Consider the following 12,002-nt stretch of genomic DNA (forward strand, 5'->3'; position numbering starts at 1 on the left):
CCAAGAGAAGGAATCTCTTTTAGCACCTAGTTTCAGGCTGATTGGAAGCCAGACCTTCAGGCAGCAGTTTTTCAACTGTGCAAATATATGCAGTCCTGTGGGGCTACATTTGTAGTTCCTGTGGACCTCCAAACCATAGGATCTAGAGGTGTCCCTAGGGCAACAGTTGCAAAAGTCTGGGCTCCAGGCAAGTGTATAAACTCATTACTGGGGAGTTTTGCTGAGCCCAAGGCTCAGGTGGTGGACAAGTATGTTGTCTCCCTGGGAGTGCCTTTTTAGCCTCTAGTGTGTGGGAAATTTGATGCCTGGCCTTCAGGCTGAAGCTCTATGCCAAGCAAATAGGCTTTTTTCACATGAAGAGTGTTGTATTTGTCTTCTTTCTGTCTCTGCAGGGTCCTGGGGGTGGTGGCCTGCCAGGAGCTCTCTATCCAGTTGTATAGTCCTGTGCAGCTCTGGAAAGCCACCCTTCTTGGTCATCAGGGCCAGGCAATGAGATGTTCCCTGTGTGGATTGTGTGTCCGCTGGCTTCAGCAAGGCAGCTGGAGAGTGTGGCAGCTGGGTGGGGCAGACTGAAAGGCTTCAGAGAGGCAGCAGAAAAATGTCTTCTGTGATTACCCATAGGCTTCAGCAGTGCTGTGAGAAAGTGCCTTGTCTGTGTCTTATTCAGAAGGGTAATTAGAGACTGTTTTAGTTTGCCTTTTCAGGATTGTCTGGCCAGTTTTCTGAGGTATCTCTAAGTTTTTCTTCTTAGGTACTACTAAAGAAGGATAAAAAGTAGGATGATCGTACAGCCTACTTTGTTTCTAGCACTCTTCATTTATGTTTGTTACTTTGTGATAACGAGTAATAGTGCTCTCGTTCACTGTTTAAAATTATCCTATTTTGGATGAAAAAATTGAAGGTGTATTATTTATTGTATTGTGTAACAAATTACCCTGAAACTTAGCTGCTTAAAACTTATATTCATTATCTCACAATTTCTGTAGGTCAGGAATTCAGGTGTGGCTTAGTCAGTACCTCTGCCCCAAAGTTTCTTGAGAGGTTGCAGTCAGGGTGTTAGGAGGAACCATGTTTTACCTGAAGGCTCAACTGAGGGAGGATCTATTTCCAAGCTCACTCACATGGTTATTGGCAGGATTGGCAGGATTTAGTTCCATGTGGGCAGTTGCAGTTCCTTGCTGGCCGACGGCTAGGGGGGCTTCCTGCAGTTCCATTCCATGTGAGCCTCTCCATAGCACAGCATGGCACAGCGCACGCACACGCACACACACACACACACACACACACACACACACACACACCCAACTCTGAAATGACATTCCGTCACCTCCACTGCATTCTGTTTGCTAGAATCAAGTTACTAAGTCCAGTCTTCACTCAAGGGAACACATTTCACAGGGTTTGAATACCGGGAGGTAGGTATCATTGGGGGCCATCTTAGAGGCTGTCTGTCATTAGTAGGTCACCCTAATAAAAGGGAGATTGCTTTCCTTAGTACTTCTCCATAATGGAATGCAACTTATTACCTGTTTCTGTTTTTGTTTTCCTACAAAAAGAAATTTGCTTCAGGCTTCTCTTTCTTTTTAATGATTAATACCTGTTTGTACACACGGTGGATTCAACTCTTCTTAGAATTAACTCTGATTCACAAATTTGGTATCTACAAATTTTCTGCTAAAGGTACCCATGTACCTTTTCATGTAAGATAATTTCAGGGAGTGCTAGTAAGTATAAAATGCAACAGGGGTTTTATATATACATTTGTAGTAGCTTTACTGCAGCTTTGAATGCATAAAATGAGTTCAGATCCAGCTTTTAAGGACTTGTTAGGTCATTTGTTTGAAGCCTTGTGCCAAATCGCGGAGGTCACAGTCTGACCCTGGCTAGCTTTGCTCTCCTTTGTGGGCACAGACTGTATCCTGAGCTTTAGTTGGCTGCTTGGCACATTCACTCGGTCAGTTGGAGGAATGGAAGATTCACCATGTGTTTAGCTACCGGAAGTTACAGGAAGCAATTTAAAAGGGCATTGGTGTTTTGAATTGAAAGTGAAGTCACATCTTGAAAGGACAGGACATCAGAAACCCTCCTAATCCTCTTATCTCTATGGGCAGGAGGGAAGAAGGAACCCCAGTGCTTCTCCTATTTCTGGAGTAAATAAGGAGTGCCCAGATCAAACTGTCCCTCCCTGCACTGTTGTTGGCAAGAATGAAGAAGAGCCCCAAAGCTCTTTCCACTCCTCCCCAGTATCAGCCACACTTCTTTTTCCCTTGAGATCATCAGGATTAAGCTCTTTATATCTGTTTACATTAACTACCACAAAAAGTCCAGGTGTCTAGGGTCATTCCGTATGCCCATATAATTGTCTTTTTAGTTTTCTATCCACATCCCTTGGTCTTTCTCCTGCTGCTTCTCTGAACATTTCTTTCATCTTTTTTGTTTAGACTGACCTGGGAGTTCCTCTGGTGACACTTTTTCCCAGCTTTCTTTTGTAAACTTCAGCTGGTGGCTGTTTTTCCTTCCATGTCTTTGATATCCCTCTATTTCTAGAGATGGAAATAGACTTGCTCCTCATTGCTCTTTTCAGACCCCTGTCTTTCCCTTTTCTCTAAATAGTCCTGATCTGTATCTTCTCTGACTCTACCTTGTTGTGCATCTATAGGCTCATTCTCCTTCATTTCTTTAAGATTTAGCTCGTAGCTCATGGTCACTTTCTCTAGAACTACTTGTGTGATGATTTATGGAAATATGAAAATTTCATTGCCTATGTAGATAATTTTTATTAAGCTGTAGGCTTCCCCAATGACCATATCCTCCATCCTGCCTTGAGGTACTTGTTCCCATGGCCATTTCCTAGACCTTGACTTGATAACTAAAGTTCGTCCATAATCTCAATTTCAGGTATCCTAGCCACCACCTTCTGTCCTTCCAAGCCACTCCTTCCACTGCACCATTGTCAACAATCCTTGAGTCCATTTGTTATCTAGAGTCTGTTAGTCCTACCATTCTTTCACTGGCCTTCAGTAGATCCATCATTACAATCACAACTTTGTATATATCTTCAACTCAGCTGACCCCTTCCCCTAGCTTTGTCATCCTTGTGTGATGAAATTCCAACCCTGGTTAAATTCAGCTCTATTTTTCATGCCTACTTCTGTACATTTTAATGTTGCTGGGGAAAAAAGAGCCATGCTGACTGGTCATACTTTAAATTCATAATTATGAACCTCAAGAAGGCTAGTGCTGCCTGGCAATCCTGGTACATTTTCCTGGCCCATTCGGTTTCTTATTCCTCCTTTCTTCAAACCACCCATGTCCCCACCCACTCTCACCATTTTTTACTCTCAAAAAATAGGAGTAATTAGAGACCATGTCCACAAGCGCTCACTGCCATATCCATCTTCTTAATTCTCTCTAGTTATTATACGTTCCATGTTCTACTTGGTCAGTAAATCTTGTTCCCTCTCAATTATTCATGAACATTGCTCCAAAAGTTCTCCTGCTGCCTCATTGCAGCATATTTTTTCTCTATTAAAGTTTCCAGGGACGCCTGAGTGGTTCAGTTGGTTGAGTGTCCTACTTCATTCAGCTCAGGTCATGATCTCACAGTTCGTGGGGTTGAGCCCCACATTGGGCTCTATGCAGACAGCTCAGGGCCTGGAGCCTGCTTTGGATTCTCTGTCTCCTTCTCTCAGTGCCCCTCCCTGGCTGATGCTCTGTCTCTCTTTCTCAAAAATAAACATTAAAAATGTTTAAATTAAAAAAGATTTTTCATCAGTGAATAACTATGCTCTAATTAATTCCATCTTTAAAAAAAATGGTCTCCTGACTCCACTTCTCCCTCTAGCTACTAGTCTGTTTCTTCACTCTCCTTTGCAAAATGACACTCCTTGAAAGAGTTGTATTTTCTCTAATTCCTCTTTTCCTGTTTTCCTTTATGCCCTCTTCAAATGGTCATTGGCTTCACCAGTCTGCCTCTACTGCTCTTACCAAGGTTGCTGATGACTTCCATGTTTTTGTATCAGGCCCTAGTCATCATCTTACGCTGTACTTTATTCATATGTGGGATATTTGATTACTTTCTCCTTGAAACATTCTCTCATTTGGGGAATTCTTCTTGATCCAGGTGCTCCAGCATTCACTCTTCTGACCTTGCTTTATCCATGGTAAAGTGAACTCCCTTAGTGAACTCATCCCATTAACATGCTGGCACTTCCCTGATTTGTATCTCTAGCCCACTACTCTCTGCTAAATTCTAGATTCCTATATCCAGCTGCCAACTTGACATTCTCATTTGGATGGCTAATAAAATTCTCAAACCTAACATATTCAAAACTGAATTTTTGGTTTTCTCAAATCTGCATCACTTACAGTCGTACTTAGCTCATTAATTGACACCTCAAATCTTTCTGGATACTCTGGCAAAAAACCTTAAATGTTACTCTTGGCTCCTCTCTTCTTTCATAGCCCATATCTATTCTGACAGCATATCCAATTTGATAGTCATTTCAACTTCAACATTTATCTGGAATCTGAGTGAACTTTACTACCTTCAAAACTCTTGTCCTAGTCCAGGCTACCATCATCTCTCTGAAATAACAGCATTTCTGATACTGAAACAGCCTCCCACTTGTCTCCCTGCTTTTGTCCTCCATCCCCTTCCATGCGTTTGTCTGTTTCTAAGATTGCAACCAGAGTGATCCATTTACTTATTTTTTTATTATTATTTTTTAATGTTTATTTTTGAGAGAAGGACAGAGACAGAGTGTGAGTGGGGGAGGGGCAGAGAGAGAAGGAGACACAGAATCTGAAACAGACTCCAGGCTTTGAGCTGTCAGCACAGAGCCCGATGTGGAGCTCGAACCCATGAACTGCGAGATCATGACCTGAGCCGAAGTCAGAGGCTTAACTGACTAAGCCACTCAGACACCCCCAGAGTGATCCTTTTAAAACAAGTCAGTTCATGTCTCTCTTTTCCCAAAACTCTAATGGCGTCCCAATTCAAACCATAAAAAGCAAAATCCTTACAATGACTAACAGGGCTCTATCCCAGCCCTATCCAGTGGAAAACTAATTTAAGCTACACATATAATTTTAAAGTTTTTAGCAGCCATGCTCTAGAAGTAAAAAGAAAAAATATATCTAACTTAAACCAATGTATTAAAATTTTATTTCAAAACACAACATAAGGAATTATTAATTAAATTATTTTACTTTTTTATCTCAAGTCTTCAAAATCTGGTGTGTATTTTATACAATTTGGATGCCAAATTTTGATTGGAAATACTTGATTGGCATTTCGGTTTCATACAGTTTACAGTTAAACAAGTAGATATACATACCCAAGTAGTTCCAGACATTCTTAAAAGTTTCCTAATAACCGAATCCAGTCTTGGTTTTAAAATTTTACATATTAATTAATTAAAGTTAAAAAATTTAAAATTCAGGGTACCTGAATGGCTCAGCATCCAAATCGATTTTGGCTCAGGTCATGATCTCAGTGTTGTGGGATTGAGCCCCACATTTGGCTCCTTGCTGAGCATGGAGCACACTTAAGATTCTCTCTCTCTCTCTGCCCCTCCTCCCCGCCCCCCCCCCCCCCAGAAAAAGAAATTTAAAGTTCAGTTCTAGCCAAATTTCAGATGTTCAATAGCCACATGAGGCCAGTGGCCATCATATTGGACAGTGTAGCTCTTTACCATCTGGCCCCTCTTCTCTGAACTTATTTTGTGTGGCTTTCTCCTTCACTCATTCTGCGCCAACCTATAATGGCCTCCTGTTGTTTGATCACAGAAGATACTTCCAATTTCAGAGCCTTTGCATTTGGCATTCTCTGCCTGAACAGCTTCACCCCTGGGTGGCTACATGACTTACTCCTTCATCTTCTTCAGGTCTTTGCTCAAATATCACCTTCTTAGAGAAGCTTTCCCTGGCCAGTTTGTTTACTATCTTTATCAATTGCCTTCTTTCCCAAATTCTTAAATTTCCAGGTTGCTTTTTGAAAGAGAAGAGGGCTGAAAGGGGAGAGGTGCCTAGTCTATAAAGGGAAGCAGTAAAATAAAAGAACTGTCCCATAAAGACAAATCAATGAATATGTTAGGCAAAAGCACAGAGTAAAATTGAATTTGTGACTATGTCCCCTTAGCTCACTGCTACCTAGTTAGCTCAGAGGATTGTTTTGTGTGTGTGTGTGTGTACATGCCTGACACCCTTCTCGATTACAAGCCCCTTAAATGCAAGGTTCTGCTGTAACATCCTTTTGTGTCTTCTTTGGCACCTAGCATAGAACTGTGACCAAAAGACAATCTGTACTCCAATTATGGGCCACCTGTTGGTTAGCCTTTTGTGTTTTACATTCTTGATGTCATCTATCCTCCCTTCTTTCTCACTGCTAGCAACTGGTATGTACTTGCTAATGGTATATATGTGTTGGCTTCATATGCACTATGACTGTGTTGGGACACTGATTCTTTCTTCCCTTGTCTTATTTGTTTGACAAAACTAACTCCTCTAAGAAGCCTTCATCACAGATTCTCCTAGTTTACTAAACTCCCTCCTCAGTGCTGCCTATATATGTTTCTACTTCTGTTTTATATTCTAGTAGGGAATATAAAGGTGTAAACACAATTGCAGTAGAGAATTAATTCTTGAGGGCAGGAACCATGCCGTGCTAAATTTAAAATCTTCAATGCCTTCCTCAGTGCCTTGCATGTAGCAGGTATTCAGTGCTTATAAAATTGAATGAACCAGGTACAGAGTAGTAAAGAGAGTTGCTGTTCGTGGGTGAAACTTAAGTTTTTTAAGATACAAGTCTTAAACCCAAGCACCTTTTCCAAACCACATTGAAAGGCAAGAGATCCAGAGCTGTGAGAGAGAACGTGAAGAGGAACAGTAAAACTGAAGATCAGCCCCTGGATAGAAGGGAAACTAAGGGTCTGAGGTACTCAGAAGGACTTAAAATGTTGGAAACCCAGGGAAGCACATATGTTTAAGTGGAGTGACAAAACTCATTGTTTATATTATAGGAATACTATTTTGAGTTTTACTCTGGATTTTGCTCTTGATATATTATTTTTTGATGTATTTGTACTGTTGTTTGCATCCCTACTTAAACTTTGGTAATCTCACATCAGAGTAAAGATCCATCCCTCATTTGTTAGCTAAGGGATTGGAACAAATACTTATTAAGAATCCTTCTAACTCTCTGATTCTGTTATTTTCAGTAAACCAAATCCTGTTAGCAGGTACTTTAATGGTATCTGTTGGGCACAAGTATTTCTATCAGTTTTGCTTGTTTGCTGCCACTGTTTGTTCTTTATAAATGGAGTGCATACTAAAAGTAGGCATTTGGGTTGCTTATGAGGATATTTTGGTAGCAAGCTCATAATAGGAAAAAAATGTTTTGATTTTGAATTAATTCTACTATCAGGAAATTAGAGTTTATGCAGTTTTTCTCCAGAGATATTTTTGGTGACTCAGAGGTTTAAGCTGGCACTGTGTCTTGTCAATTAGCTGTTTCTGATTAGGGGTTCTGGGTAAAATGGAGCGGTATTTCTTCCTCTCCATGATAATTCATTGTGAATGGGTAGCAGTACAGGGGCATATTTCAGCAGCCATCAGAAAGAAACAGAAGGGACAAAAATCCTTTTTCTCTAGTTCTTAAATGTATGTTCTTTTTTTAAAAAAAAAAATGGGGTGCCTGGTTGGCTCAGTCAGTAGAGCATGCTGCTCTTCATCTTGGGGTTGTGAGTTTGAACCCCTTGTTGGGTGTAGAGATTACTTAAAGAAAATCTTAAAAAGTTAAGTAATGAAAATTAAATATAAAAAATATTGCCCCCCCCAAAGTATTACAGAAAATAATATAATAGAGGAAATTCCACAGTACAAATAAAAAGAGGTAAGTGTCTCTGCTTGCTCTTTATGTTTAACTCCCCCCTTTCTACATAGCCTCAGCCATCTCAGACTAGATAACTCTGTTGGACTTGATAAATCCCTCACAGAAAGTGTGACAACTCGTTTACCTTTGTTTTTGTTTTTGTTTTTACATATGTCTGCTTCCTATCATCGTAGCTTCTCTGCATCAGACTGGATGTCTTCCTCTTGCCTGTGAACTACCCTTCTTGGACTGTTTATCAAGTGCTTCCCCTTTTTTCCTTGCTGAGAGCCAGATTTTCTCTCCCTTTAGTGGGTACTGAACAGAAGCAATAGTCCTATCTGTTGTTCATATGAAAGTGACATCCAACAGTTGATTAAGAAACTTACCTTGCTTCTTAATACTTATGCTCAGTTCTGTTGGCAAAGCTGGCAGGGATCGCCACAAAGATCTCACTGTCTAATTACGGTTTTAGTGAGAACTAGGTATCTTCTCTCTTCCCCATCTTATTTATCTTGTCACAAGCTTTTCTGAGAATGATTAATATAGTAAGTATTTTTATAGAAATTCTAATGCATCTGCCTTAAATTAAATAGCTGTTTGATGTGGGTGATGCTGTGAATTTGTGATTTGCATGGCTTCAGATGTCATAATTTTTCCCCCCACTTTCTAGGAAGTAACAGCTAGCAGTCGCCACTATGTTGACAGGCTATTTGACCCTGATCCCCAGAAAGTTCTACAAGGTGTCATGTAAGTAGTATGTATTTAAGAGTCTATCAAAAAGTCTTGTTTGTTTTTGTGTTTGAATTTGCCAAATATTATAATTCTGAAAATGCAGGATTAGAACTTTTTTCTTCCATTTTGGAAAGATCCCTTGGTATTCATAACTTTAATATTGTACTGTAAAGAGTTGTCTGATAGTTGTTAACTGACATGGTTAACTTTTTTATGGAATACCTGTTTTACCATTTTAAAACATGTTTGTTTTTTTTTTTTTTGGAGAATGCTTTTGTGACTTTAATATACAGCAAAAGCAAGGGAATAAAATTGATGATCTTTTATAATTGGAAAGGGCTGGGAGAATGTCAGTAGGGTTTTTTGTTTTGTTTTTGGTTAACTCATTGATTGTAAGGCTTGACTCTCCTACTGATGTTTTAAATCTCAGAATTTAGAAAGCAGTCATTAGAAAAGTTAAATAAATTCTTGATAAAATGCCCTTCTTTTCTCCAAAATTCCCTAGTGTTTAATGAGAGAAAACATTTTTAAGCAACATGCCCAAGGTTTTAATACTTAAATAAAAAGTTAAGTCAGACAAGTGTGATAAGATTGCAAGTGATTGAAAGATGAATTTTCTATCCCAAGAGTAGATAATTATGCTCTTAACACATGACTTCTAAAGAAGAAAGTCTAGCCTAAGACTCCTTTTAGGGTTGGCAGATATGGAGCGCCCACAGGCCTGAACTGTGGCCAGGGGAAGGAGAAAAGAAAAACAGGTCAGGACATTTGGGATAGTACACATGAATCACTTTATTCTTCTCTTACCCTGTTAGTGTTATCAGCCAAATAGTACTTTCAGTTTAACTTTTGCTCAGTCATGGAAAGACTAGGATGCTTTGTTTATAAAAATCTCTACAGATTATAATTCTCCCCCTACTTCATCCCACCCTGACCCCAACAAAAAGGGCGTTGTATAAAGCATATCTTGGGATGTGGATTTGTAAAGTGGGGGCAAGATAAAAGTGAGTAAGGCTGCTTGACTGTTGAAAATGAGCTGGAAAAGGTGAGAAGCTGGATGTAGACCCACCTGGCATACTTGACACTTTGTCTTCACGTTTTCTCAGTTTACAGAAACAGGAGATTATAGTTCTTGTTTTCTCATTATGTTGACTTTGCTTTTGTCCCCTTAACTAGGAGACTTTGTAATGATTTAATCAGCCCCTTTGTAAACTAATTTGATTATTGCCAGGAAAAATGGTATTAAATCCATTTGTTAAATAAATCAGTTTGGGTTGTACCTACACACAGAGATTAGTTGTGGGGATAGGTTTGATTAATACTCCTCTTTAGGCAGATAGTTTCTGTATATTAGTAATCCTAGATATTATTTAGGGTTGTTCAGTAAGTAGTTTAGCTGAAAATATCAGACCAATTAAGTATTCTGTGAATGATAGAAGATGACGTTATTATCATTTTTATTATGATTGCTACAGTGGTTATTTAGGAGAAAAGCTAATCTTGTCAATCAAGATTACTGTGTCTTTTATCTTGACTTGTATCTGATAATGAGTAGCTAATTTAGGTGTTAATTGTTACTTTGAGAAATTTCTCATTTATCAAAGAACACTATAGCTTCTTGAAAGTTGATAAATAAGGCATCAAATACTGTGGGAAGAGCATATTATAATGAACCACCTAAGGTGAAGCTTGATGGCCATAGTGCCTCTTAAAGTTATCAAGTCTTGAAGACTAAGCTGTTAGCTGAAATAGATGAGAAAGGTTTTTGTGGAGGGATCGTGGAGTGCAAAGAGTATGGTCTTTGGAGTTGGGACAACAGGAGGTTGAATTCTTGACATTTCCTAGTGGAGGTCTTTCCTAGCTGTGTGCTTGGGCAAGTTACATAATTTCCTTGAGCCTCAACTTCATCATCTGTAAAGGGAGTGTAATATGCCTGTTTTGCCAAGTTGTAAGAATTAAGTCAGAGGTAAAAAATCCAGTGCCTGGTATGTTGTAGATACCCACAAATTGGCACTTAAGTGCTTAGTCATTATTGACTCTAATATAAAACAACTTCAAAAATAGGATGATTCTTTTCAAAGAAGAGAAAGAAAAATAAAAATACAAACATAAAAACAATTCAAACTAACAGAAGAGGGAGAGGGGCTAGGACAAGAGAATGCAAGTGGTAACATTCCAGTATACGCAATTGCTTCTTAACAATAGTAAAATCTGTTTAAAATTTGAAAAGCATAGATTACCCCAAATCTTTTCACTTTATGTCAGAATAGAGCTGGCCTTATACAGATATGTGTAGGGTGATTTGATAACCTGTCCTTGTCTCCAGAGAGAAAATTTATGCTTTCTGACTCAGTTCTGTCCTAAACTTTGTCACTGTCTGAAAATTAATTGTACTTAAGAGAATAAAATGTGAACTCTTTTTAACATTTTATTAAGTAACCTTAATACCAGAATAGTACAATATTGATAGAAGAAAAGGGGAGCCAAAATGATGTTTAGGAAGAGAGAGGACCGATTTTTTCCTTTTTAGACACATTACACAGCCATAATTGAGTCATACAGAGACCATTACTAGACCAAAATAGATGGGTAGCAGAGAGGTAGCCACAGAGTGTAAATAATCAAAGGTAGCCTAATTTTAGGGAAGGAGAAGATAGAAGCTGAAGTAATCAGATTTGCGTCCAAAATAACCAGTTGGAAAGACATTCAAAAATTGACAACTAGCTTTAGTGATAGGACAACCAGAGTTTTATTTTTCCAGCTTTAAATTTGATTTTTCTTAAGAACTGTGAAGATATAAAACATACGAGCTGGAAAAAGAAAATTGAAGAAATTAAAGGCCAATGAGGACTTTTCATCATGGTGTATAACTAATCGACTCAGCTGTGTTAGAGCCATAGGCCCACCATACATATAGGGATCTTCTTTGCAGAAAACCCACGTCATAAAGGACCATTTTACATAGTTAGTGAATATGTCCTTTCTGAAAAATAGTATTAAGCAACAGAAGTGCTTAGTTTTAATTGTTGAAAAATGAAGAGTTCTCTAGAAATAACTGTTTTGTTAGTAGTACAATATTTAGCATAATTTTAAATGATCCTATTGTATTAAAGGTTTGGATACAGAAGCAAACCTTAAAAGAGCAAAGTTTGAAATGCCTAACTGAATAGAAGGTCATTAGGTAGGAGTAAGATATGAGTAGAGAAAGCAGGGAGGTCAGTTATATATATCATAAATAGTAGCCTCTGCAACTACAACAGAGTAGCTGCATCAAATAAACTATACTGGGTTGCAAGTTCTGAGTTTCCTCTAGTGTGGAGATCTGTTTATGACTTTAAAAAACAGTTAAAGGATATTTTAGTATATTAGGTCAACCACGTTAATTAAATCTCATAGT

General features: G+C 38.7%; 1 protein-coding gene across 2 annotated transcripts in view; it reads left to right on the top strand.

Annotated features, from left to right (window-relative positions):
- Nucleotides 1-12,002, top strand: part of ARMC8 (armadillo repeat containing 8) — a 108,114-nt gene that overhangs the window by 20,428 nt on the left and 75,684 nt on the right. Inside the window, exon 2 of one of the 2 annotated variants that reach the window (XM_047099554.1) lies at nt 8,544-8,620. The exons of the other annotated variant lie outside the window; for it this stretch is intronic. Within the exon in view, the coding sequence (XP_046955510.1) occupies nt 8,544-8,620 (77 nt within the window). The remainder of the gene's footprint in view (nt 1-8,543; nt 8,621-12,002) is intronic. 2 annotated transcript variants of the gene reach the window in all.

This window comes from Lynx rufus, unplaced genomic scaffold (assembly GCF_022079265.1).
Source record: "Lynx rufus isolate CCGP_SWC_20201006 ecotype Redwood Valley unplaced genomic scaffold, mLynRuf1.p SCAF_5, whole genome shotgun sequence".
NCBI classification, from domain to species: domain Eukaryota; kingdom Metazoa; phylum Chordata; class Mammalia; order Carnivora; family Felidae; genus Lynx; species Lynx rufus.